Raw genomic sequence first — 27,870 nt, forward strand, 5'->3', positions numbered from 1 at the left:
CATGCGCATGAATCACACATCAACAATGGTTGCCAAGTGTCCATTGTCAATCAATCAATTAAGATTCCGGACGCATGCCGACAGGTTACAAAGCTGAATTTGCCTGTTAAATTGCACATTAATTAATTGTACTTACTGAACAAATCAAATTAAAAGCGCGCGTTTGATACGCAATCCACTCCCGGGACGCGTTTAGACGCAGGACGCATTGAAATCCCATTAAATTAATGACAATTTTAAAATCGCTGTTGTAGTGACATTACGCGCACGCGGTACGGAGATTTAATTTGATCGCAACACCTTAGACCATTTTCACTATTTTGTGAAATATTTACAGTATCTCCGACAGTTCTCTGAAATGTTCCACAAGCATAAAACTGGAGTGCCGTTAAGACTTTTAATTCTGGTGATATTGCATGACTTCGCTCGGTCAGTGAGGTAATTTCGTCCCTAATAAGATCAGTTAGGAATAATATTCCGTCTCTGTCAAATCTATACCTTGTGAGTAGTTCACCGTCTGTATATTCATCCAAAGGGTTTCCTCTATCACGAAAAAATCTCTCCCTTCGTATCGCTCTTTCATTAATTTCTCTAAAACGAGCGGCACGAATAAAAGCCGCCATGACACCTAAGTGCCCCGCTTATTTGACTTAAGACACGTCCGACCACACTTAGATTTAAGTTATGAAAATAAGTAGGGCACTTAGTGCAAATGTTTTGTGAATACTACTTAAGTTGCGACACTCGTCTAAGCTGTATACTTAAGTGGGGTGCTTAAATTTTCATGACTTAAGTTGTTTTGTGAATACGGGCCCAGGTCTACCAACTGAGACATCCAGCCTCGTAGGCAATCAGAGATTCCAATCCCAGTTCAATTTTTGTTTGTTCAATATCCAGCATCTAATCTGTTAAAAACTGTTACTTTAAATAAATCTGTCTCTGTATTAAAAATGACAGTCCCATATGTCCACAGAAAATAAAAAACTGTAAAAAAACAATTAAACTGAATTGTGAAATTACAATGTTTCTCCGTTTTCTTGTTCTCTGGATCGTCTTTCTTGGATACAGCTTTTTCAGTGTTCTCTACTTACACAAAAGTCAATCTACTATGGTCCATTTGCTACCAGGTACTGAAGTCTGTTAGCTCTGAAGATAGCTTCGATTTTTTCCTGGATGAAGTTACATCTGTCTTGACTGTGGCTTCAGCTGATCGCTTGCTTGTACTGTGGAAATTTATGAATATCATAAGAGATTAATCTTTCTATAAAGGGCAGAAGTATGACTGATTTACGAGACAAAAAAATTAGAGTTTCATAGTAATGATGGTTAAAAGGAAATATATCACAAGAAAATAGAAAGGTCACTGTCCAGCGTTGACCTTGTTTCTTCACCGGGTGATGTAACCGTTGATGGGATATATTTCCCAACCCCTTTCCTGTAAGTGGCTGGTCTCTCTTCTGAAGCAGGAGGCACACCGACTGTTTTAGGTTTGCTGTCTTTCTCAGATTCCAGTTCCTCTTGCTTCTTCCTCCTTTCATTTGCAAGCTTTCCAAAAATTGAAAAGTACATACAAATTGAAACAAATGAAATAATTACAGATAACTCCCTGAGGTTTACAAATTAAATGTAATTCAAACACTTTGATTACACGTTGGCATCTCCTTGAGTCAGTACTTTTGGCATTTGCTATACTGGATTCTGTTGGATTCACATTAAGATGCATGCAGTCAACCTCACAAAACTTAAGCACTGTGGAAATGTCTTACCTCCTCATCCACTTCATCAAAGGGATTGACAAAGATGGTTGCATCTTCAATGGTGATTGTCTCTTTGGGACGGTCCTTCTTGTCTGTCTCAATTCTCTCCATATTAGATAAGGTGTCCATACCTCCAACTACCCTGTAAAATGGACAGAAGAAAGAATGGTTGACAGTCAGTTTGTAAAGGGTCTACGCAAGAACAGATGAGGGCGCTGTACGGTTTACTCAAGCCAAACAAAAATGAGAGCTCTCTGCAGGTAGATTGATATGCCTGAGTCATATTTAGTGTGAGCAGTGTGCAGGACCCTCAACCTACACTGGGTGAAAATGGCTGGACAAAGAGGGACACAGACAGACAGATACAGCCTGACAAACAAGTTATCTTACCTGCCAAAAATAGTGTGTTTGTTGTCTAAATGCTTGCAAGATCTGTAGGTAATGAAGCTGGAAAAAAGTTCAGAGGAAAATAAGAAGCAAATAAAATTTATAATGTAAGAGGCAATTTGACTGACGGATTCCACATGAAAGAAACTGTGACCTGAATGGCATCGTTCATTAAGTGTATCCTGAACTTACAACTGTGATTTATTAGTATTTGGTCCAGAGTTGGCCATGCTGAGAACACCTCGACCCGTGTGAGAAAGACTGGCTTTGAATTCGTCCTTGAAAGCTGTGACCCATGCAGACTCACCACCTGAAATGGAAAGAGAAATATGGATGGTAAAAACCACAAGAAGGGAACAGCTCTCTTCTGAGTTTACACAGTTTTTTGGTTCATTTCTGGTTGAATAGCTTTATGTCCTGGGTAAAATTTAGAAAGATTTGTAAAGTAATAATTCATCACGTTAAAGCAACAAGGTCGTATCTCATATAAAAAACAAGTGAGAGTTACAACTTCGTTGCACTGACACAACGATTTACAGATTTTGTGTGAAGGGTTTGACAAAAATGTTCTTACCTTTACCTGTCCCTGTTGGGTCACCACCCTGGATCTGAGAGAAAAAAATGAAAATGGTCATTGGAGAGAGTAAGGAAAGCATTAAATCTTCCAATGATTTCAACTTTCAAACTCTGATTTGATGCTATTTATCTACGTCTGATATCCTACTGGAGAGGACTGAATAAGCATTTCAAACTTCATTTTACTCGGGACCTCATACTGGGATTATCACCTGTTCTAATTGGAAATGTCAGGTGTGCCTATACCTGAAAGTTTGCTTATGTATGTACACTTTTAGGAACACCAAAGAAAAAATCGAAAGAATCTTAGAGAGAGGCCATTTGTATATTTCCAATGTCTCAGTCCTTGACAAGAATGGTTCATCATCAGTTTGGTGTCATTTGATTTTCATGTAGAGCTTTTGGACTTACCATGAAGTTTTTGATTGACCGGTGAAAGATTGTCCCCTTGTAATATCCCTTAGCTATCAACTTCAAAAAGTTCTCACATGTCTTTTGAACCTGAAAAGCAAGGAATAAATGTTTTATAGATTAAGATTCGAGTAAGCCTTCATGAATGTCTCTGCCTTTTTTCTGAAACAAATTTGAGAGAGTTTGGACTGGTTTTATTGCTGCTATTTTAATAAAATTGCAATGTGAGTGATCCTGTGGGAGTTAGCTGTGGCTTACCAGATCACAGTGTAGTTCAAGGTTCAGATTTCCATGACTTGTCACCAGCCGTACGTAACCTTTCTTCTTGACTCTCTCATATCTGATGACATCTTCATCAATGACGGCTAAATAGTGAGGAGAGAAAAGAAAAGAATAATTTATCACACTTTCTGTGGACTATCTATGGCCGCAAGAAACCAAATGCACATGCGAGTCCCTTATGCCACAAAATAAACAGCATATGTGAACCTGTGAAATGATAATTCTCCATACTCGTTCTCCTTGGCGAGTTACACAGCGCCCTCTTCCATTTATGCACAACCATCTTAAGTAGTTGTTGCTATCTGATCAATTGCTTTGAGGATTTTAGAATGACATCATCATTTGTATTTGTTACCCAAGCTTACCAAACAAAATCTCTGAAAAATTACACCTAAATCAAGTTTACGATATGACGGCCCAAGATTTCCAAAATTAGGGACCCATTATGCAACCACATGACTACAACTGTGTGGTTACAGAACAGCTCCAGCAACAAGTACCAGCTAAAGCAGTGAACTATTACCTGCTTCATGTGTTGTTAGTGGAGTCATCACAGTTGATGTGAAACCTGCAGCTACCATCCCTGTACTGTAGTGGGCCTGAATCAATCAATTAATCAGCCAACAGGTTGTTACGTTGAGACAACAGTTTGGAGAAATGTATGACCCATAGTACGTGTGTGCATACTTTCAAATTTCTGATCCGTAAATTATCATGTCATATTGCATGTAATTGCACTTGAGAAACAGAAATGTGACACTCACAGCATTTAAATGATCCGCTTGTTTCTTCTCTTCTCTTTTCTTTTCCTGTAAAAAAATTCTGTTATTGCCACTTCAATGAATGTAACGAGCACAAACACTTACACAGAGACATTTCCTTTCCGATGATGATCCAAGAAACTCTCCTCAGATATAAATCATTGGCAGACTTTTCCTTTTTAATCGTTTTCTTTACTTATCCAACATACAGAGGGAACATATGTACACCATAATTCCGTAAATAGTTATCATATAATACCAACTCGACTGGATTTTGAAACACTTGGAATTATTGGCTGATTCCAACCTACTCGTTGTCTGTGACAGAGTAAAATGAAATTCCTCACTGTTGGTTTGTAGTCTCGGTACAATTCTTCCAGGATGTCCTTAGTTTCTGCATTGGTTGATTTCATGTAGTACCTAGCTCCTTCTCTTGCCTTCTTTTCACCTACAAGAAGGTCAATATTTGAAAGTAAAATAAAATTACAGTTCAACTGTCTTGAATTGGTCTAACAGTCTTCCTTTAAATGTTTCCATCTCCAACAAAAGTAAAAAAAAAGGACAAGAATTATGAAGTCTTATATTTACTAAAACCCTTCGGCGATTAACCTCAATGTGTGACATTCTTTCTCAGTAGTTCTCTGTATGTGTTTGTATAACATCCAATCCTTTCTGCTTTCATGAAATCAAGATACATCCTGTCTGTTGACTTACTTTCTGTATCCACCTTCTGGTTCTTCTGCACATGGTAGAAAGCAGTTATGTTGAATTTATCAAGGTGACTGGGATCTTGAAGTACAATCAAATCCTTGCGTGTGAAGGGTTGGTCTGTCAGTAGATCCTTCCAATTCTTGGCTTTGATGTTGAGTTGATCAATGGCCTGGAATCAGGGACAAATTACCATGGCGTTGCGTTTATTGAGGAAAGAATGATGGATCTTGGAGAAATGTGCAAATCTACTGAGGCTGTGGGGTTGATACTAGCTTGCCATGTATCCCAGCTTTCATTCCTGTACAACATTAAAGGATATTTCCCTTCATTGTGTATTTTCAGCAAAAACAATCCACAAAGGCAGGTAAGTTTGAAACAGAACATTACACAGTTATTAATACATTGTAATACATTATTTACCGTATAGTAGAAACAATGCTCACATCAAATAATTCTAACTTTCTTAGGGTAGTACCTCATAGGCATAGACATTGCCGGTGGGTTTGACTGCAACAATGTGAGTGTTTGCATTAAAGACTTTGTAGGTCACAGGACAGTGGTATTTACCTTGAGAAAAAAGACAGAGATTTGGCATTAAAACTTTGAAGTTGAATCTTGGAGGAGAAAACCCACTTAAACCACAATTCCTTCAGTACATGTAAAATGAAGCTCAGATGTTGGCATTACATGAACAGCTCTTCTCCAAATAAACTGTTTTCAAAATTACTCATTTATTCTTAGGTGAGGTAATTCTGACAAATTATCTTGCTCAAGGACAACAGCACTACAGTTCTACTTTAATGGCTAGACTGAACCAATATCGTTAATCATGGCCAACATTCACACTCTGAGTATACATTCTGAGCATCTGGCCAACACTGTCTTCAACATTCCGAGTATGACTTACCATTTGCATTCTTGCGGAAATTGAGTTTGATAAGTGCCTTGGTGTCCATGGCCTGATTTATTTGGAGGAAAAAATGAAGACCGGCTCAGCAAAATTGGCAAAGAACCTGTCACGCACCAAATGCACTGTGCTGGTTAGAGGGATTTTTTTTGCTGCTCAGAAAATTTGTTCACCACAGCTCAAAGAAATTACATGTAAATAATGAACTTTCTCACAGCAAGCCTACACTTTACCTCTCCAGTAATGGGGTTGGTTCCATATTTCTTGAGATATGGGATGATGCTGACCAGATCAAAGATGACTCCATCTTTGGTGCAATAAGGATGCTCAAAAGGCTGGAACGACAAACTAAAAAAAAATGGGGGGTGATTTCAAAGCAAGTGAAGGCCTGGGTGAATTTACTGACTACTTATGTAATACTGTTAGAAAATATTTCAGTATCATTTTATTTCATTACATGACATGCCTCTAACTCCAAAGGGTGCATGTGAAAATCTTATCGAAATTAAAGGATTTAGGACAATTAAAAAATGTATCTGTTCGGGGGTAAAATAAAATTGTAGTTGGCATGAATTTAAACCTATGATACCTGCAGTGGTCAAATGGCAACCGTCGAAAGGCTGCACGTTCCCCAGTGTCTGTGTAAAACAAAATAGATCACACATGTGATAGTTTGATATGACAAGTGAGCGCTTGCTTGGATTCATTTTATTTGATCCTTGTAAGTTTGACAGAGTTAATAGGATTAAGGTTTTACCCCAGCATTAGAACTTTAAAGTTATATTTTTGGAACAATACCATCCCAACAAAATAATGCATCGCAATATTTAGTTCAAAGCATCTACCTAGTTTCTTCCCGCCATAGAATGCTGCCCATTCTTTGGATGTAATGTACCTGAAAAAAAGGATAGCAGAAAATGAGGAAATATATGCAGTCCACTGAGTCCAATGATTAATTTATTTTTTTGTCACGTGTTGAAACATTTCAGCTTCAATAAATAGCTTGATGTACATGTACACACATGTAGGTGTACTGTGCATTGATGTGTTTGTGTAGGAGAGCTATGATCATGGTACTGAAAGCCAAATGGCCAACTCATACACACAACACAAGCAGCAAGAATGTTTTTATAACATAACATTTTTATATACATGTTATAACGTGGTGGGGCTCATACATGTCATAGGAAGCCTTTGTTTTTTGGGCAAAGTATTGGAATTTCCGGTCAGTTCAATTGTAGGGCCATGTATACAGAGGTAATATCAATCCAATACACTGGCCATACCATTCCTGGAGTCAGAGGTTGTTCCATCCATTGCATACACATCTGGGCAAGGGGGCAACCTTCCCTTCACTTGAGTCTGTGTACAGGGATTTGTATGTTTTCCTCCTTCTTTTTGTTAAGAGTTTTTATTCATTGTGCATAAACAGTGAATTTTCAGGCGTAAAAATTAAGAGTTTGGTCAACAATTCAGATTTTCCCCATCATGCCCATAGACAGACAGACGAAAAGGTGACTGTGAATTTGGGGACCCCCAAATTTTTTTGTCATTTTAATCTGTGCGAAACTGGCCAATCCCCCCCAAAAAACCAAAGGTAATGCTGTCTGAACTGCCCTGACCCTGTATTTTGAAAATGTCAAAATGTAAATTGTGAGACGATGTGAGTTTCCTACTGATAAACCAGCTATGCAAATTTGACTCCATCAAGTATCAGGTTTTAAACACTCACAGGTTCCCCTCATAGAGTATTTTTGAAACGAGTGGATTCGGCTTTAGACTTTGGTTTCATTGGTTCCAGCCATTAGAAGCAGCATTCAAAACCACATGTTCAAGCTCTGACTGGAACCAGCGAAACAAAAGTCTAAGCCGAATCCACTTGTTACAAAAACGCTGACAATTTCTCTAAAAACTCAAAACCCTGCCCTCTTTTCACAACATCAACCATACAGTCATTGAGTATGATGCCACAGTCATCTACCATGTCTACAGGAATCCAAAAGGTAAAATGTAGGTCTCCCACTAGGAACAGGGTCTCAAATTCACAATTCCCAACAACAGCACTATTTGGCCCCTTTTGAGTCCCTAGTGTGAAGTATGGAACAGCCACCAACTGACCAAGAGCCAAGACTCAGTGATGTCATCCCCACCGTGAGAATAACAACACAGCGTGAGGATGGAACAACATTGTGGTGATGCTTCAACTTGTACATGTACATACCGCCTAGGCCTACCCTTAGAACTGTGGGGTCCAACGTCCGCCCCACTCCCACAAACCCTAACAAAGATCACTGCCTGTCCGCATCCACGTACGGCCTCAACAGAAAGTGTTAACAGTGCGACAGCACGCTCACGTGCACTGCCATCCAACGGCTGTTGCCTGTCATTCCTACAATTCGGGCATAAATAACGAGGAGCCCTGTGACTAGTCAGTGTGACCCCCAGCACGCCACAGCTGACTGCCATTTCAACCAGCGTAGCTAAGATAGAATTACACACACACATATGGAAAGCGGCTGCAGCCAATTTCTATATCTTGTGTATCGATCGCAGCCGTAGTCAACCATTTGGTTGCGGCTCGTCTTTGCAAGTACATGTACAGATGTGAACCGCATGACTCTCGGACACTGATCGGTAAACATTCGTACCTTGTTTTTGAAAACGGCTTGGTTTGGGCCTTTTTTTTTTGGTACTCAGAACGAAGGTATGCTAGGCCCTATCTTACATAGAATTCTTGGGGGAAATGGAACAGTATTTCCAGTACACAACTAGAACAAAAGGGATCAGGTCAACTCGGACCCAAACCAACTCTGACCCATTCCAACTCGGACCCATGCCAACTCGGACCCAGGACCAACTCGGACCCACGCCAACTCGGACCCAATACTAGCTCGGACCCACGACCATTTTGGACCCACAACCAACTCGGACCCACGCCAACTCGGACCCACGCCGTTTCGGACCCAACTCGAGTCAACTCGGACCCACTGTGTCTTATGGTTGCATTATGGTCGTGGGTCCGGGTTAGTATTGGGGCCGACTTGACATGGGTCCGAGTTGGTCGTGGGTCCGAGTTGGCATGGGTCCGAGTTGGCATGGGTCCGAGTTGGTTTGGGTCCGAGTTGACTCGAAACCGAACAAAATCCCTGTTCGTGCCTTGTTGAACGTCATGCAGAGCCTATGGCGAAAGAGGCTAATTTTCTACACAGTTCGTACATGGAGGAAGGAGGGGAGCGGGGCAGACATCGGACCCCACACGAGCCACAGCTCTGGGGCCGGTGTATAATTACCGGTAGGCCCCTACCGCGGCGGAGACGCGAAATGACGTTCTTCTGCAGAACCCAACATCAACGACTGCATAGTTTTATACAAGAATAAAGTTTTCTCAGCACTTACATCTTATCTGATTGATGTTGGCGTTTACCCATCTTGATGAATCCAATGTACAAATCGAACAAGCTTTTCAAAAACCCGAAAAAATCAAACTTGTTTGGGAATATACAGGCAGAATGGACTGCGACTTCTGAAAAACACAGTATATTGCAATAGCGCCCTCTTTCGTCTCATACCTGCCATCATCAGAGATCAGAATGGGCGGAGCTTCTGGAGGATACACAATCTCATTGGTCAAAGCAAAATGCGAGGTTTAATTCGATTCGAAAGGGGAACCAAGATGGCAGCTACCTTGAAGGCAGCGACAGCAAAAATTGGAAACGTTTTGCTGGATAGCAAGAAAGAATGGAGAAAGGTAAGGTTTTTAAGGAGCATAATGCTAAGTGTCTCTCTATTCAGTTATTGAATTTCATTTTCCTAAAGTCGTTTGTTGTGGCCTAGTTTTTGGGAGTTAACTTTTGTGGAGTTTCAGAACCAAATTCAACGCTGTGCATTTGCTCACAAGATAGAGGGCGCTTGAAATTGAACACCCTTAAAGTTTCTTTTTATCTTCCTCCGTCTATTTTCTATGGTCTATCCGTGTGGATTCTGAAGTTAAATGTGCTCGAAAAAAGGACTGAGCAAAGGGGGTCATGTTTGACAGGAGTCTTACTGCTCTACTTTGTAAATTAGTTTCTACGTTTGAAGTTGGGATTAATAAAAAAGGACATGAACAGAATGAAGGATAATTGGCCAGACATCCGGGAACTTCTGCATATTACTTAATACTAGCACGAAGGGTAAATTTGACCCTTTGCTGCATGTTAAACAGTCAAATGTTTGTAGTGACGTCATGCTGACTTCAAGAATGTCCCGGTTTATGATTACACAGGTAGGTGATTAGTCAGTGTTATGCACATGACATGGAATAACATTAGGCCTAGTAGTACATGTATCTTTCCTCCATGATCAGATGGTTGTCGTTGTGTCTGTCATCTGGACCAAATAGAGTTCCGATTTAAAGTCAATGAGCATCCAAAGATTTTACAGTTATGATAGTCAACTTTTGATTCCAAGTTACAAACAGTGCTGATACACGTGCCCAAATCATACAAAATTAAAATACATGTACATTATCGATGAAACTTGAACAGTTTTCAAACTGGACAGTCCGACCATTAGTCATGATTAATCCATTAAGCCCCACCCCTTTGGGCTCTATTATAAGACCTTGGGGGGCATACCCCTAAGCTGAAAACAATATTGTGGATATGTATCTGCAGGAATGGGAATCCTCTTCCATGCTTCTAAGTTTTAGGGTAGGCACATATTCAATCAAACATGTCTGATTAGATTCCAACTTGCAGGTCATTCTAAGAATGGATGCAATGAGTTGTATTCACTGAGTTTGGGCTTGCACCAGAAGGTCCTAGTTTCCCAGACTACACAATTTCTTGAATATGTACATTAATGTTCGACAGAAACCAAGAAAAGCTACACCACAGAAGAAGAGACCTCATTACAGCAAGGTAACCATCTTTAATTTGTGAATGTAAAGCCAAAATCCTATTTATGGTGTATTTGTGACTGATTGAAATATTTTTCCTGAGATGAGTAGGTGTTTATTGTAAGGGTGTTTTTGTGTTGGCTCTACCTGTTAAGTAATTTGCAGGTTATTCAAAATTGTGGGGTAAATTTTCACAAGAATGTGTTTCTTTTGCTCTTAAGGGCCTGGATGTCTGGGTGCATGATACCAGTGAAGTGTGGCTACCAGCTACTGTGGCCTCAGTTGGAAAAGATGGTAGTTTGTGTGTCAAGTTTGAAAATGGAAAGGTGGGTGTTGAGGTTAATTTATTTAAAGATCCAAAAATTCCAAGAACTGCACGCTCGGGAATTGTCCAGCTGCTAAAATGAATCCCATCAGTGCATGACAAAGCTTCTTCTTTTCTTATTTCATTTTTTCACCAGGAATCTGTGGTCAAACCAAAAGGAGACTATCCTCAAGTGAGTGGGATCACCCAATACTACGAAGAGACAGATGACCTTACTACACTCAGCCCTCTCTGTGAAGCATCAGGTACTAAACTATCCTCCACTATCCATTTCTTCTCTTCTTAGCATCCTGACCCTCTAACAGACTCCTACGCTCAAACGTTATTGCATTGGACTATCAGTAACAATGTCACTAACGATATCTTCTATGCAATCTGGTTTCAGTTCTTCACTGTCTACGAGTACGCTTCTATTCAGGATCTTGCAGCACCTCAGCAGGAGTAACTCTGATTGCAGTGAATCCCTTCAAGGAATTGAAAGGTTGTTATGGAGAGGAAGTCGTGCAAAGATACAGAGAAGGGTCAAAGGTCAGATATCATTTTGACGTTATGATTTGAAGTCAAAGTGTTTTGATATTAGAGTAGTTATAAAAGTAATGGCTTAAACCAATAATGAAAAGTTACGACAAATTATCTGCATAATGTATGGAACACAGTGACAAAATATTCCTTTGAAACTTGGTGTAAAAGGGACTTCTTATCAATGTAAATGATTTGTCTTTGTATGAGCTTTCATTCCATGGATTTGTCTCTGTATGAGCTTTCATTCCATGGATTTGTCTTTGTATGAGCTTTCATTCTGTGGATTTGTCTTTGTATGAGCTTTCATTCTATGGATTTGTCTTTGTATCAGCTTTCATTCTATGGATTTGTCTTTGTATGAGCTTTCATTCTATGGATTTGTCTTTGTATGAGCTTTCATTCCATGGATTTGTCTTTGTATGAGCTTTCATTCCATGGATTTGTCTCTGTATGAGCTTTCATTCCATGGATTTGTCTTTGTATGAGCTTTCATTCTATGGATTTGTCTTTGTATGAGCTTTCATTCTATGGATTTGTCTTTGTATGAGCTTTCATTCTGTGGATTTGTCTCTGTATGAGCTTTCATTTCATGGATTTGTCTTTGTATGAGCTTTCATTCTGTGGATTTGTCTTTGTATGAGCTTTCATTCTATGGATTTGTCTCTGAAGGAGCTTTCATTCCATGGATTTGTCTTTGTATGAGCTTTCATTCTATGGATTTGTCTTTGTATGAGCTTTCATTCTGTGGATTTGTCTCTGTATGAGCTTTCATTCTATGGATTTGTCTTTGTATGAGCTTTCATTCTGTGGATTTGTCTCTGTATGAGCTTTCATTCTGTGGATTTGTCTTTGTATGAGCTTTCATTCTATGGATTTGTCTCTGTATGAGCTTTCATTCTATGGATTTGTCTTTGTATGAGCTTTCATTCTGTGGATTTGTCTTTGTATGAGCTTTCATTCTGTGGATTTGTCTTTGTATGAGCTTTCATTCTATGGATTTGTCTTTGTATGAGCTTTCATTCCATGGATTTGTCTTTGTATGAGCTTTCATTCCATGGATTTGTCTTTGTATGAGCTTTCATTCTGTGGATTTGTCTCTGTATGAGCTTTCATTCTATGGATTTGTCTCTGTATGAGCTTTCATTCTATGGATTTGTCTCTGTATGAGCTTTCATTCCATGGATTTGTCTTTGTATGAGCTTTCATTCCATGGATTTGTCTTTGTATGAGCTTTCATTCTGTGGATTTGTCTCTGTATGAGCTTTCATTCTGTGGATTTGTCTTTGTATGAGCTTTCATTCTGTGGATTTGTCTCTGTATGAGCTTTCATTCTGTGGATTTGTCTCTGTATGAGCTTTCATTCTGTGGATTTGTCTTTGTATGAGCTTTCATTCTGTGGATTTGTCTCTGTATGAGCTTTCATTCTGTGGATTTGTCTCTGTATGAGCTTTCATTCCATGGATTTGTCTTTGTATGAGCTTTCATTCTATGGATTTGTCTCTGTATGAGCTTTCATTCTATGGATTTGTCTTTGTATGAGCTTTCATTCTATGGATTTGTCTTTGTATGAGCTTTCATTCTATGGATTTGTCTTTGTATGAGCTTTCATTCTGTGGATTTGTCTCTGTAGGAGCTTTCATTCCATGGATTTGTCTTTGTATGAGCTTTCATTCTGTGGATTTGTCTCTGTATGAGCTTTCATTCTGTGGATTTGTCTTTGTATGAGCTTTCATTCCATGGATTTGTCTTTGTATGAGCTTTCATTCCATGGATTTGTCTTTGTATGAGCTTTCATTCTGTGGATTTGTCTCTGTATGAGCTTTCATTCTGTGGATTTGTCTTTGTATGAGCTTTCATTTCATGGATTTGTCTTTGTATGAGCTTTCATTCTATGGATTTGTCTTTGTATGAGCTTTCATTCTGTGGATTTGTCTTTGTATGAGCTTTCATTCTATGGATTTGTCTTTGTATGAGCTTTCATTCTGTAGATTTGTCTCTGTAGGAGCTTTCATTTCATGGATTTGTCTTTGTATGAGCTTTCATTCTATGGATTTGTCTCTGTATGAGCTTTCATTCTATGGATTTGTCTTTGTATGAGCTTTCATTCTGTGGATTTGTCTTTGTATGAGCTTTCATTCTGTGGATTTGTCTCTGTAGGAGCTTTCATTTCATGGATTTGTCTTTGTATGAGCTTTCATTCTATGGATTTGTCTTTGTATGAGCTTTCATTCTGTGGATTTGTCTTTGTATGAGCTTTCATTCTATGGATTTGTCTTTGTATGAGCTTTCATTCTATGGATTTGTCTTTGTATGAGCTTTCATTCTATGGATTTGTCTCTGTATGAGCTTTCATTCTGTGGATTTGTCTTTGTATGAGCTTTCATTCTATGGATTTGTCTTTGTATGAGCTTTCATTCTATGGATTTGTCTTTGTATGAGCTTTCATTCTATGGATTTGTCTTTGTATGAGCTTTCATTCTATGGATTTGTCTTTGTATGAGCTTTCATTCCATGGATTTGTCTCTGTATGAGCTTTCATTCTGTGGATTTGTCTTTGTATGAGCTTTCATTCCATGGATTTGTCTTTGTATGAGCTTTCATTCCATGGATTTGTCTTTGTATGAGCTTTCATTCTATGGATTTGTCTTTGTATGAGCTTTCATTCTATGGATTTGTCTCTGTATGAGCTTTCATTCCATGGATTTGTCTTTGTATGAGCTTTCATTCTATGGATTTGTCTCTGTATGAGCTTTCATTCTATGGATTTGTCTTTGTATGAGCTTTCATTCTGTGGATTTGTCTTTGTATGAGCTTTCATTCTGTGGATTTGTCTCTGTATGAGCTTTCATTCTATGGATTTGTCTTTGTATTTTCAGAGCAATCCACCTCATGTTTATGGCATGGCTGAGAAAGCTTACAGTCAGATGAAGTTAGGTTTGGATCCAAAAAACCAATCAATTATTGTCAGTGGAGAAAGTGGCGCTGGCAAGGTCAGTATTTTAATTCATCCTTTTGGTTTGGAATGGAAGGGTACCTCTTGATATTTAGAATTAAAAGAAACTAAAGGAAATGAATTTTCCATACAACATTCAGCCCATTCAGTTTCGCATTAATGTTGTCATTTTATACGCTGTTTTCATTTCAGACATGGACAGCTCGATGTCTCATGGAGTATCTAGCTACTGTAGCTGTCTATAATCCAGGGTATGTTGCTCAAATCAATTAATCGAATTATCTATTAACTTTGACTATCTCAACATGTTTTAATTCAATTTTGAAAATGTTTCCATCTATACATTATGTGTTGTGGCTATATTTGATGACGGACTTACTTTTCCTCTTGCGTATGACTTTGTTTTCAGTGGTTTTGAGCCTTCTCCTGGAGATTGTATCAAGACAAGAATCCTTGATTCTAATCCAATCCTAGAGGCATTTGGTAACGCTGGCACAGTTAGAAATCATAACAGCAGTCGCTTCGGCAAATACATACAACTCCAGTTTGACAGGTAAAAATACCTCCTTTGGACTGTGGAGCTGACATTGTGTTTAGGGGTTCGACACCTCATCACCTGAACTTTGAACTTGCATTGTCTTGTTTGTAAGTGACATCGATGACAGCCTGTGGAATAGTTCTTGTTGCTGCTGCATGAAATGCAGTATTTGGGACTGAATAGGAATATATGTCAGGCCGCTTTCAGTCTGACTGCATTTATGTTTGGTAATCAGGTTTCTCGCCTGTTGTCCATTCAACACTTTTGATCTGCCACGATGTGGGTAGTCATCCTTCAGATCAAGGTTGATAACTGACATTTCTACATTTGTAGTTAATGTTTTCCTTGTACCCAGGGGCCAGCATATTATCGGTGCATCTATTCAGACCTACTTGCTTGAGAAGACTAGAGTGGTTCACCAGTCAACTGATGAGAGGAACTTCCATATCTTCTATCAGGTATGTCTTCTCTACTCTCTCAAGGAGGTTTTTGTCTCCAGAGGGTGCCGGTGTTTAAGATTAATGAAGTGACTGAGCACCTGATCTCATTGAATAAAGACTGTTTCCTCCCCCAATTTCATTGCCAATTGCTTACTTTACTTTGAAGAATTGCTTTAGTCTGAAGCAATTCTCTCCATCCTGTTGCCTGGGGCTGGCGCAAAAAAGGAATGTTGAATAAAGACGTGTGAAGTATGTTCTTTGGATCATTAAGTTTTGAGTCAGTGTACTAAAGAATCTTGGTTTTATTTGTCTGGTAGTTGTATCAAGGAGCAAGTTCTGAGGAGAAGGCTATGTTTGGCCTTGGTCTGCCTGATTATTATCTAAAGTATCTCCCGATGAAATCCAACACAGCCAAAAAATTGGAAGATTGCCAGGCATTGAAGACAACGAGAGAAGCAATGGCTGGCATTGGCCTTACCCTTACCCACCAGAGGGAAATATTCCAGGTAAATGCAGTTCTTTGTTCAGCTGCAAAAACTTTTTAGATTTTCCTATTTGATACGTAGAGTGAGTTCTTTCAAATGGTGTAACTAAGTACACGGCAGTGCTTAGTCTTGTCAACCCATGCCAAATCTAGAAATTATAGAAAGCCCAGTTAACTCATGTCCGTAGCATTTGAGACACTTCCCAATAAGGGGATAACAATTCAATACTTGTCTCTGTATTCATTCTAGGTTCTCTCAGGTCTTCTGCACTTAGGAAATATTTGCTTCACCAGTGATGGAGAACATGAGTCATGTGACATTGATGAAGATAACAAGGGTAGGTTTTTAGGAGACATTCGAGCACTGAGTAGGATCTGGATTCATCGTGGTGCTTAAAGAAATACCTGGAGGCAAATTTTAGATCTATGAATTCATCAGAGCTATGGAAAACAACACTTTCAAACTACAGCTAAGAAATCTCTTCTCTTTTGCTGTGGGAAGTGTGAAACAGCTTTAAATGTCATTGAAAATGTAGCTTCCACATTTCTCTTGTTGATAATTGTTCATAGCAGACGCATTATTTAGCATGCTCTGATCAAATTTGCCAACCATTTTCTTTTCTTCCAACTGAGAAACAGTTTCGTTAGCTTACAATTTTGTACTTAGCAGCACCAGGCCCAGAAATGGAATCACTCTTAAATTGCACTCAGTAGCAGAGGATGGCGTGTTTTGGGCTTGGTAGAGTGCCATGCTATACACAAACCATGTAGTCAGAGATTTGTGGATTTGATTGTTGGAGTTTAGACTATCAGTTATCTTCGGAGTTTGCCACCAGACTGCTTGGTTTGGATGAGGAACAGCTAGAGAAATGTCTCATGTTTAGAAAGATAACAGCCACTCATAGCAAGAGGAAGAGTGTCTTCATGAGACCTTGTACAGTGGAGGAGGCAGGAACCAGACGGGATTGTATGGCCAAACTACTGTATGCAAGGTGTGTAAAATTTCAGTCTGGTTGCTCTATTGTTAAATTGTTGAAATTTGTGTGACTTGCTTGAGCCAGGCTGTGTTGTAGTAAGTCAGTCAGTTTTGAAATGTGTTTGTAATTATTTCAGTAGAATCTGTCGGAACAAGTGATACTTCTAAATGAAAGCACGCTTTTTTGGTACAATTTATTTGGTTCAGACTCTTTGATTGGCTGGTGTCCTTCATTAATAAATCGACCTGTGCTGGCCAATGGCACTCCTTCATTGGTCTCCTGGATATCTATGGATTTGAAAGCTTCCAATCAAACAGCCTGGAGCAACTCTGCATAAATTATGCAAATGAGAAGCTGCAGCAGCACTTTGTGGCACACTTCCTCCGAGCAGAGCAGGTAGGAAAGCTTTGTCATGTGACTTCTAAAGTTATCCAGTAAGACTGGTGAGACTAGTTACCCATTGAGATTGTGAAAAAGATCCAGAACTGTGCGTGTGTAAACCCGTAGGCTTCCTTGTGCTTTCAACCAATAAATTTCTTACATACTTGTAGAGTGCTTGTATAAGTTGTAAAGTAGTGAAGCCAAAGACTTGCTGGCCACAAAGCCAGTTCACAATCTCCCATTAGATCATGAATATGTTTTCAAGATCCTACATCCAACGCCCTACTTTGCCAGGGATAGTCGTTTATAAATCCTGTCATTAACCTGTTTGTTTTGTTACAGGAGGAATATTCTATTGAAGGAATTTCTTGGCAATTCTTCCGTTTTGCTGACAACCAACCATGCCTTGATGTCATTGAAGGCAAATGCAGTATTTTCTCGCTTATGAATGAGGTAATGGATTTAAACATTTAGGTGGCTTTGATTCAATCAATTAGCAGAACTTGGGAAACTCCTTATTATAAAGTTGTTGCAGAAATGCTAGAAATTTCAAAGTTAGGCATGATCCAAGCTATTGAACTGAAGAGGATGAATCAATTGTATGATTTGGCTTGTGTCAGTGTGCAGAGTTACTCAAATTTTATACTGTCTGAAAAAAAACAGAAAGTAATAGTCGACTAATTGCTTTGTATAGGAGTGTTGTCTGAACCGCCACACCGAGGCCTCAGCATTCAGCACCAGACTACTGGATAGCATCAATGGCAAACACATCAACAAACCACCTGTCACTGTCCGGTACCCTGCCTTCGTTGTCAATCACTATGCTGATGATGTTACCTACAATACACAGGGCCTCATTGAAAAAAACAAGGTAAATACCTCCAGTGGGACTTCAATTGATGCAGACTTTGAGGCAAGAAAAACTCAATCAATGCTGCAAAAATCCTGTGGAGGAGAATCTGATTGGGTATGATGGTGTAACAACGGGGTTTTCTTGGAAATTAATTGCTGTCATTCAACAAAATTTAGACAATTTGATTTGTTTGTAATCTGAATTGGTATATCCCCCCAACGCAGGACCACATTCCCATTGAATTGATAGAACTAGTCGCCAATAGCACTAAGCAGTTTGTCAGCAAGCTAGTACAGACAGATCTAGCAGAGCATGAGGTATGTGCTATCAAAAAACTTATTATTTTCTAGAGTTAGTTTTCTAATTATCCCAGACATTGAATGTATACATCTCTTTTCCGAAGTGCACCGTTCTAGTTTGCCAATTTATCTCATCACATGCGTCTTCTACATGTGTCTAGAATTGTGTTTAAAGGAGAATGAATGTGCTGCCCTACCAAGTCAACTGAAGAATTTGTATTAAATGGAGCAGAAATTGTAAATTGCTTTGTCTGTCAAACCTGTGGTTAATTTGCAAATTGCTGAAGTAATTTTTATTTTACTGTAGATCCAGCCTGTCAAGAGTGGAAAAATGCAGGCAAAAACTGTGGTCTCCAAGTTTAAGGTAAACAGTTGTCCTCAAAATGGTAGATTCCTCATCAAGCACAGTAGGCTAAAAACAAAGCATAAACAAAAACTTTGATGGAAAAACTTGTCCGAGGGAGGCTCCCAGCCCTTTAAGATTTGAAGTGAGGCTTGAAAGTTTTGTAAATTTACTTTGAATTTTCAGACCTCCCTAGATAGCCTGATGACCATACTAACTTCCACGACACCACACTACATCCGTTGCATCAAGCCTAATCTAGCCTGTGTGCCAGACATCTTTGATAGTGGCCATGTTGTCTCTCAGTTGAGGGCTTGCGGTGTGCTAGAGACTATTGCCATCAGTGCTAAAGGGTTCCCTGCCAGGTTTGTGTATACATGCTTCAACTTAAAAAGAGCCATTTGAAACAGGTTGGGCTAGATTAAGAGAAGGAGCAGATATAGGTTTAAATCTGGAGCTAAAACAATATAGGTCATTCATTTTGCAAAATGATTCTCTTGAGATACATTTTAAGCAATTGGTACCGTGTTTTTGATGAAAGGTTTTGTCCCAAGTACTTAACCGACACACTTATATTCCTAACGCCAGAAAAATGAAAAAGTTCATTGGTCTTAGAATGAGGTTGAGTTTGAAAATGCGGAAGCAATAAGCAAGTCTCTGGAAATTCTATATATGTTTGTTTATAGAATTGCCTATGCAGAGTTTCAGCAGCGCTATCAAGCTGTGCACAACTCTCTACAAGCTGCTACAGGAATTAACAAGGACAAAATGGCGAAGACATTCTGTGTCTCTCTCATGGAAAGTGTGTTTGGTGATGAAGATAAGGAAAATGAAACTGCTGGGACACAGTTTGGAAAGACCAAGGTGTTTCTACGTTCTGGGCAGGTATGGAATGGTCTGCTTAAAAATGTGGCCTCATCATCATCGTAAGTTAATAAAGAGCCATCCAACTTCAAGGTGAAACAATCCATACCACTTTTTTGTAAAATTGTTTTTCCTCCAAAGCGTCTACCTCATTCCATTTCTGTGGAATGATGGCTCTTGTAAATTGAGAGTTCTCCTGTTTTTCAGATGCTCTCGCTGGATGCCACTTTGGTTTGATATCCTTTGACCTGATTACATGCAGAGAAGCTCAACGGGAAAGAAAACAGTGAGCTTAAAGCAGAATACACCTGCTGGGTTCTGATAAGATTTCCCCTTTCTGTCTTTCCTGGTTTCAGTTTGAGGAGCTGGAGAGACTGAGAGCCTTTGCCTTGATGGAAGCAGCTACTTGCATCCAACGATGTTGGAGAAGATACCAAAGATGGCAGAAAGTCAGGCGACTGGAGGCTGCCACATTGATCCAAGCAGGTAAGGAGACAGGGTGTGTCTCTGGAGCTTTGTTATCAAAATTGTTTCAATTCCCATCAAAGCTTATTCTATATGGACCACCTGTGCTTCAGTCTTATGATCAGGCAGCGTCTGTTTTTGTCTTGATAGCGTACCGTGGCTGGAGAGTACGTCTGTGTATGGAAATAATGAACGATGCAGCAAGGGTCATACAACATGCCATGCTGGAATACTGCATCAAGAAACAGCAAGAAAAGGAACTTCAACGGCTGGAGCTAGAGGCCACCAAAAAACTGTCACTGGAGAAGAGTTTAGCTCATGTTGATGACTGTCATAATGCAGACAGTTGCTCGTCAGAGGATGAGGCGAGTATATCACATCAGCTTTGATTTCTGCTGCAACAGAGTAGTCTGAAAAGTTGTCCTGAAGTCTGAATTTCTTCCAGAATTTGAAAGAAATCAATCCATGCAAGATTTGGGAATGAATTTGATATATGTGACCCCTCTACATCCCAAAACCAGGCTGAAGTGGGTAATTTCATATCCCTAAAACAGTGGAACTTCCACTATTCATTTCTTCATGGAAGTTCCACTGCTATCGTTACCCGTATAAAGCTTTCTGGAAACAGAATTTAGACTCTGCATGGATTATTTTGAAGGGTGAAAAAGGTGGGGGAGAGGAATTGTCAAACATCACAACTACCCACTTCAGCCTGGTTTTGAAAGAGTGGGTCACATTTTGTAACTTTTATATTTTTTTGAGGACATCCCTATTTCATTTCAATTCCAGTAACCATGCTGCTAGTGTCAGAACGCTTTCTTACAATTTGCCGTCTATTGTTTCAGCAGGAATTCCATGAATGTAGAGACAGACTCTCAGTAGCAAGAGAACATTCCATCTTGCTATCCTCACCCAATCATGAATCTTACCCCAACAACCAAGCATTACAACCTCCATCAGTGGGACTCATAGACCTTCGACATCCCTCAGGATTAGCCCTATACAATTCTGGAATCTTACCGAGGAGATGTAGCAAGTGTGGCTCTGTCACAAATCCTCAGCCGGAGCAGCATGGTAGTGAACTTGATGACGATGACGATGCTGACAACAAAGAAGTAAGACATGATGAGGATATACAGACAACCCAAGTGGGTCTTGGTGGAACCTTGGTTGGTATTTTCAAGAAACCTGCTGTTGATTTTGCACTTGCTGCTGTTGTGACCGCTTTATTATTAAAGGGACCGGTCCAACTTTGAAACAACCAACCGTTACATAGACCTCAGTGGAATAGAATCATAACAAATCTTTCAAACCCAGCATGATTTCCCGTTAAATTTCCAATTTATTGTGCAATAATCAGTGACATTAATCCATTTATTTTATAACATCCAACACCTGTTTCAGTGCATTTTGTTAAGATTTTGATTCCAAATTTCTTGAGGTCTACTCTCTACACAGTTTATAAACTGTTAGCACAGGTTCAGTTTATGAGTTGTAAGGGATTCTACCAGGTATGTTTGAAATTCACTCTTTTAAAATTGCTAAGTATCTGTTTTGTATACTCATTTTCAATGACACCTTTTTCATATTTTCAAAATTTCACATTAATACTTGAAGTACCTTATTCATTTACACGTATTCAATCATGTTTCTTTCATTTTTCACAATTGATGAAACAAAATATTCAGGGTATGGCTAGAATGCGATTTTAATTCGGTTTTTATTTTGTAGGCCCGGTTAATTAACAATTTATAAGAGTACTCGTTTAGTAATTTTTAAAACAAGAAATTTTCAATTACTAACGAAGTGCCTATGTAGATCTTCGGTTTCCTGGTTTTTGGCCAGTAAAAAGTTGAATGTTTGTTTTGTTGGAGTTGAAGGTAATTACTTTCTTACCACTTGCTTTTTGTTTTATTTCTGTCAAGTTGAAGATATCCAAACCCCTCTTTTTTTCATGTAAATTTACATTAAACGCATTTACCTTTATTTGTAGTGATGAGCTCTCCAATCGGTGGCGATATCAAATCATTGAAAGCCAAGAATATCAGAGTAAAAATAGACTGAAGTAACTTGCCTCTCTGAAGCTTTTCTCCAAATTTTTTTCAAAATCTTTCCATTTTAGTACCAACTTTGTGTAGCATTGAACACAAAAAGGGGGAACTCGAGAATTATTTACAAGACATTTTGTTCTTAATCAGAAATATCTCAAGGTTACAAAATGTCTTCTATAATCATACACGCTGAAATTATTCTCACACAAAATTAAAATATGAAATAGAAAAATGGAAGTACTTTAAAGTCAAAATATCAGTATTCTCCTGATTTTACTCATGCTTTGGCTACTCATGATGAAGGTAACTCCATGGATCCTAACAAAAAACATTGGAGGAATGCAAGGAACTCCATGATGAAGCCATTTGTGTATGCTCAATGCACAACATTCTATTTTCATAAATATTGTAATATTTAACAATTATTCAATGAAATAGCCAGCAATGTCTTGTAGAAATGTAGTTTTTGTATCCATGTTTTGCATGTGCTTCAAAAAACAAAAATCCGCTCACAACGGAAGAACGTAAACAACATGACTGACACTAGCATGAATATATCTGAAGCCAAATGAAGGTTTAAAATGATTTCTAGAAGTATTGCAGTGTTTTTTTCTTAATCTTTCTTCTCTGGAGCCATGACTGTAAGAAGATGTCTTCCTCCATCTATGGTGATAAGTTCTCCTGTGACATATGATGAATCATCAGAGGCTAAGAATGCTATCACCTTGGCAACCTCATCCACAGTGCCTGTCCGACCCATGGCATGAGTGTGTTCACACTTCTTTAGAAACTGGAATTGGGAAAAAGTTGAAAATAACAAAAATGATTACTTCAAGTCAACGACCAAATAACCAGGGTAAAGCAAGTTTTGCTTTTAACCCTTCCGTAATGTTGTTTCACTACAGTTAACTTCAATGGCCTCCATACTTTATATATCAATTTACTTTGCATTTGTCCTTCGTAGCAGGCCATTTTCTCATTTTTATACAGCAGCTGTGGGCAAATATTTTCTGGCTTTGATATAACTGTATCCATTCTGTGTGCTCCATGCAGGAGCTTAGATGGTGTTGCATAGCTAATTAGATGAATATACTGCATTGCTTCCAGGGTTGACAACAGTGTAATATGTGACCAATGAATTTCAACAGAATGGGCACAAAAGGGAATGGTTTTAAAAGAGGATTATGCTTGCAGCTTGACCATGGGTGTGCAGTGTCTGTTGATAATGTCAATAATTTGCCTTTTAACCCTACATGATTGGCAAATGCACAGTCCACAACAGGTACACTCACCTGTTGATACTGCTCATCTGTCATGCCTCCACGTTTGTGCACAGCTGTTCTGATTACCCCTGGGCTATAATAATGAAAAGGAATATAAAAATCAATAATTTTGTGTCAATGGATGTTGTAACAAGTTGATGACTTTGCACATAAATGTATATATAAGATACATTTTTCCATTAAGACAGGAAAAAAAACGAAATGACTGAAAACTACTGAGCTTTGTGAGTTTACCTGAGATACAGAAGATTACAAATGTACCAACTGAGCTGGCATGGGAACTTTCAAGATATAAGTTTGTCAAACTCTTGGTTGATATTAAGTACATGTACATGACATATGATTCATGTAACAAAGCCTTTTTTTACACTGTTGGAAGCTACAGACCACCACATATTGAAAATGAATATCTGTGGTCTGAGGTTCCAAAGGTCTGGCCAACACGATTTCAAGACTGGAGTAAGTTTTAGACAAAAACAAACTTACTTGACGGAATTCACTCTTACTCCATGTGGGGCTAGATCTGCAAATTTTCAATCACATAAAATGACAATTATTAAACAGATATCTATCCATTGCAAATTTGAGAACATACTTTTGTTTTCACAAAACAGAACATGTGTTTGTGACCTTCTCTCAGAAGATGTTTTTTTTTTAGATTTTAGACACAACTGCTCTTTCAAGAAATCCTGTTTTTAAAAGTAAACAAAAACATAACCTTAGTAAAGAACAATGTAACAAGGAAACACCAATTTCAAAGTGGGTCAATGTTTTCCTGCTTAGCTGGTCTAGAACCCACTTAGCATTTATCTATAGAACAGTGAGCTGAGATAAGGAACTGTTGATCCTCCATGCTCTGATCTTGTGTCACTGCACACAGTCACTTACCATGTGCACTGTTGAGTGTTAAGCTATCCAGTGCAGTCTTTGACATACAGTAAGTCATCACCCCTGGAAACTGTAGGTAAAACAATTTCAAACATCATAACCATGAACAAAATGTCAATGGAACTGTTAACAATATATACTTTGAATTGTTATGGTGAATGAAAAGTCTTTTCAATCTCTAATTTTTCTGTCTTTAGTATTTTTTTTTACCACTTACCGCCATAATACCGTTGACGCTGGAAACATTCACAATGGCACCTTCAAGAAAACAAAAATATGCAAATTTACTGTATATTATATTAAAATTTATTATTAGTATTAAAGTTTAACCCTAACAGTCCTCAATCCTCCAACAGGTGAAGGATTGAGGACTGTTAGGGTTGATATTAATTTGATCTACAATCAACTGCATCATACATGAGAACACTGTTACAAAAATCAACCAAAATCAATCAATCAAAAATCAACTGGAACATTAAATCGATGGAGAAGTTTGGTCACATACAATGCTTGTTTGTTGTTTGCCACAGATTAACTCAACACAGATTAGATTGACTAAATACATAATGCTTTGTTCTATCTGCTCGAGTTCTGCCAGTCATTTTACCTTTGACAAAGGCTCTGCTAGGATTAAAATGTCAGACCCTCAAACATTTGCAATTAACCTTTTGTTTTAATGAGATGTGGTCTGAGTAAGTGAGTTAGCTGTAGCGGTGCTCGGACGTTGACATCAAACGTCTTGTCAAACTGTTCCATGGTGACTGTCTCAATGGAGCCAGGGATCACAATACCTGCATTGTTCACCTACAACGTAAATAATAAACAAAACAAATTCCAAAACTTCTGATATTTTCAAAATTCTAATGTGATTGAACCAGATAGTCTTACTAGTCTTAGCTATAGCAGTTTGTTTTTCCTGTGTTTTTTATGTGCATGCCCAACAACCTGTCAAAGTATTCAGCTATCCGTGTAGTATAAACCATTAGCTGTAATGTCTGTGATGCATGGAACACTACCAGAAACTGGACATCTTACCAACACATCCAAACCCCCGAAGTACTCAATCGTTTTATCTGCAACCTTTTTAACATCTTCTTCTTTCCCCAGATCAGCTATGATGAGGAGAATCTAGGAGAAAGTCAGTTTGGATTAAGTGATTATTTAATTAATCCACTTGTTGGAATATGCATGTCACAAAGGTTGAAACGTGTTCTTTGCTGCTATTTTGCTGAATATAAAGTTCCTGTAGATGTCACATGTTCATTTTGCTTTTAATTTGAGCGAATAGGGAAAATACAGTCATCTGTACACAATTTACTTTGTCTGCCGGTAATCCATTCTGTTGGCATTCTTCAGAGACTGTCTTCAGGTTGCTTTCATTCCGTCCAGTCAGAGACAGATGGCATCCCAAAGAAGCCAAATATCTGGCTGTCTCAGCTCCAATGCCTGAACTTGCTCCTACAATTATATACATCAAAAAGGCTTAACTTGGGTCAGCTTGAGGGTCGCGCATGTAATGGTATGGATTACATGTTTTAGGGTACTGGTAATCTAACATCAGGTTACTTAGTCATAATATCAATGGTTAGTCTGGATATTTGGGACCGACTCTCAGTACCAACATTTTGTGGGTTTGTCACGTCTACTGGGTGTGGTGGAAGTAACAATTCCACTAGTTCTAAGATTTTGTAGGATATCACTCAGCTTTATTTTTAGATGATGATCATGAAAGTGTCGCACTTGCATGGTTAATTTCTGGTGACTTTGTTGTCTGAAGAAAATTTAAAAATGGTTTTGACTGAGGGGAAGAGTTTGGTATCTACAGACATCACTCTTTTTTTCCCTGCAGTGGTTCTTCACTGAGTGATAACATGTCCAGTTATCCTAAAAAGTCAAATCCTCAATTGCAGAATACCCCACCACCCCACATGATCAACCTCATAGCCAGGTACAGGTCAAAGTGTCACACTCTTCTCAAGAGCATTTCACCTTGTACCCAGGTAACCAATCATTCCAGGGGTCGCTTTTTAGATTGGCGGGGTATTCTGCAAATACACGTACTCCAAGTCAAATTTAGGGAGGAAAATATTGAAGCATTTACTTAGACGTGTTAGAAATACTTTGATTTTTCAGATCAACCTAATCCTGATCACTGTAGACAGGGTGTCAAGTGTGATGTCTGTGTGCATGGAGGAAACAATTATATTGTTTCGAGGAGAGGGCAAATAATAAAAAAAAAATTAGTGTTTTTCTCTCATAAGGACACGGCCGTCAAAATCCGACGCCTACATTTCAGGATTTGTTTCACCTGGAAGGATCCCATTCCCCCGGGTTTGAAGACTCGTCTCCGATTGAGAACAATGACATCAGATTCGATGTAATCTCCAGGCGGGGCATGGGGTTCGGGTATTTTATTTTGATTTGAGAAATTTAGTGTAGTGTTAGGCATTCACTTGTCCACTCTGGTTTGCAAGCGAAGAAGTCCAGCGAAGAGACACGACTTTCTTCAAAGCCCTTTTGACTGTGGAAAAATGCCTTTGCCCGGTTGAAATGCAGGCAAAGGGGTCGCAAAAGTGTAAAGAAAGACACCCAAAAAAGAACGTTGATGGCTGGCGCGTCTGACTGATGATTTCGTTTGAGTTGAGCAGTTCGGTGAAAACAGGGAGAACATAACATTAACCTGTATTTCTCTTCTAATATTTACAGTGCCAAAACACAACACACAATCGCCTACACCTCAGGCTTCTTTGACCAGTTACCGTTTGGCCCCGACGAACCCTACGCCCAAGGTTCCCTTTGAGGGAGAGAGTTGTTTGTTTATACAGTACATTATTGTGAAAAGGCACATACAATGTAATTTGCGTACATGTGAATGGAAGTGGACGTTCGCGGTGCAGTTTTTTTTTCCCCTTTGGCACACCATACTATTCTTAGGCATGTGCACCCTGAATGTCAACCGGTTACTTATTCGTTCAAATATGGAACAGTTGCTTGATCAATGTTGAATGTCGAACGTCAAACGAGGAACTAACTTCACATCGGTATTACAACGTTGGATGTGTACAGTGTAGGGCCTACAGGCAGGCTAGTATATACCGATATACGGCACTGTACATGCATGCATGTACGTGTAAGGATAAGCTTAATTGGTAACGTCAATATTTGGTCAATAAATTTAAGCCAAGAAAAAACTACTTATCAACAGTTCTTGCTGACCTGTCACAAGGGCTACTTTGCCTTTTAATGAGCTCATTTTGAAAGAATTTGTCGATCCTGCACTAAGTCCTCGGCACGGTAGCACAATGCAATCCGATGACAATCGGATTTTTTTGTAGAGGGCGCGCTACTTGTTTCTGGATGGTAGAGCGGCAGAGGGCGGGGTCCATGTTCAGCACAAAGAGAGCAAATCTTGATGGCTCATTTTTGTACAGGTTGAGAAATGGACAGTTAATCTGTCCGTTTTCATGCGTATCATGAAGTAAATTATAGACCGAAGCAAAGTTCCTTTCCCTGGTAATATAGAAAACACTGAG

The 27,870-nt window shown here is 38.9% G+C and overlaps 3 protein-coding genes across 3 annotated transcripts; 1 reads left to right on the forward strand and 2 right to left on the reverse strand.

Moving 5' to 3' along the window:
* Window positions 1–621: 621 nt before the first annotated feature.
* LOC110989068 (RING-type E3 ubiquitin-protein ligase PPIL2-like) lies at window positions 622–9,336 on the reverse strand. Its single transcript, XM_022253175.2, has 18 exons — window positions 9,189–9,336; window positions 6,638–6,687; window positions 6,382–6,430; window positions 6,026–6,140; window positions 5,793–5,844; window positions 5,361–5,452; window positions 4,889–5,054; window positions 4,522–4,622; window positions 4,178–4,222; window positions 3,937–4,012; window positions 3,390–3,496; window positions 3,132–3,221; window positions 2,719–2,752; window positions 2,337–2,454; window positions 2,148–2,204; window positions 1,767–1,899; window positions 1,379–1,545; window positions 622–1,223 (listed from the first exon to the last, which is right to left on the reverse strand). Exons 1-18 carry the CDS (start codon window positions 9,218–9,220, stop codon window positions 1,121–1,123), a joined length of 1,587 nt encoding a protein of 528 aa, XP_022108867.2. The 5' UTR covers window positions 9,221–9,336; the 3' UTR covers window positions 622–1,120.
* A 94-nt stretch (window positions 9,337–9,430) lies between these two features.
* On the forward strand, window positions 9,431–22,184 carry myo19 (myosin XIX). The gene is made up of 22 exons (XM_022253174.2): window positions 9,431–9,540; window positions 10,646–10,693; window positions 10,893–10,997; window positions 11,133–11,241; window positions 11,382–11,524; window positions 14,395–14,508; window positions 14,664–14,722; window positions 14,881–15,024; window positions 15,365–15,467; window positions 15,767–15,955; window positions 16,184–16,271; window positions 16,739–16,925; window positions 17,117–17,306; window positions 17,634–17,744; window positions 17,986–18,162; window positions 18,369–18,461; window positions 18,751–18,807; window positions 18,973–19,151; window positions 19,473–19,671; window positions 20,007–20,136; window positions 20,266–20,480; window positions 20,964–22,184. The coding sequence occupies exons 1-22, from the start codon at window positions 9,466–9,468 to the stop codon at window positions 21,369–21,371; spliced, it is 3,123 nt and encodes a 1,040-aa protein (XP_022108866.2). The 5' UTR covers window positions 9,431–9,465; the 3' UTR covers window positions 21,372–22,184.
* Window positions 21,435–27,688, reverse strand: LOC110989069 (uncharacterized). The gene is made up of 9 exons (XM_022253176.2): window positions 27,554–27,688; window positions 25,656–25,795; window positions 25,373–25,465; window positions 25,003–25,141; window positions 24,555–24,595; window positions 24,338–24,407; window positions 23,936–23,972; window positions 23,459–23,522; window positions 21,435–22,956 (listed from the first exon to the last, which is right to left on the reverse strand). Exons 1-9 carry the CDS (start codon window positions 27,588–27,590, stop codon window positions 22,780–22,782), a joined length of 798 nt encoding a protein of 265 aa, XP_022108868.2. The 5' UTR covers window positions 27,591–27,688; the 3' UTR covers window positions 21,435–22,779.
* Between the last annotated feature and the right edge of the window lie 182 nt (window positions 27,689–27,870).

This window comes from Acanthaster planci, linkage group LG09 (genome assembly GCF_054643075.1).
Source record: "Acanthaster planci isolate LZ-2023a linkage group LG09, COTS_SCS, whole genome shotgun sequence".
NCBI classification, from domain to species: Eukaryota; Metazoa; Echinodermata; class Asteroidea; order Valvatida; family Acanthasteridae; genus Acanthaster; species Acanthaster planci.

Bases quoted from the DNA above. Each gene is read 5' to 3' on its own strand.
- LOC110989068 (XM_022253175.2), bottom strand. From the start codon at position 9,220: ATGGGTAAACGCCAACATCAATCAGATAAGAT. The intron at 5,055-5,360 runs GTACTACCCTAA...CCCTGATTCCAG, and splicing joins GCAATGTCTATGCCTATGAG to GCCATTGATCAACTCAACAT. The intron at 4,013-4,177 runs GTGAGTGTCACA...TGATTGATTCAG, and splicing joins AAGCGGATCATTTAAATGCT to GCCCACTACAGTACAGGGAT.
- myo19 (XM_022253174.2), top strand. From the start codon at position 9,466: ATGGCAGCTACCTTGAAGGCAGCGACAGCAAAAATTGGAAACGTTTTG. The intron at 15,025-15,364 runs GTAAAAATACCT...CCTTGTACCCAG, and splicing joins ATACAACTCCAGTTTGACAG to GGGCCAGCATATTATCGGTG. The intron at 16,272-16,738 runs GTAGGTTTTTAG...GTTGGAGTTTAG, and splicing joins CATTGATGAAGATAACAAGG to ACTATCAGTTATCTTCGGAG.
- LOC110989069 (XM_022253176.2), bottom strand. From the start codon at position 27,590: ATGAGCTCATTAAAAGGCAAAGTAGCCCTTGTGACAG. The intron at 25,466-25,655 runs GTAAATTGTGTA...ACTTTCTCCTAG, and splicing joins ATGGATTACCGGCAGACAAA to ATTCTCCTCATCATAGCTGA. The intron at 23,973-24,337 runs GTAAGTGACTGT...GAAAATTTGCAG, and splicing joins AACACTCAACAGTGCACATG to ATCTAGCCCCACATGGAGTA.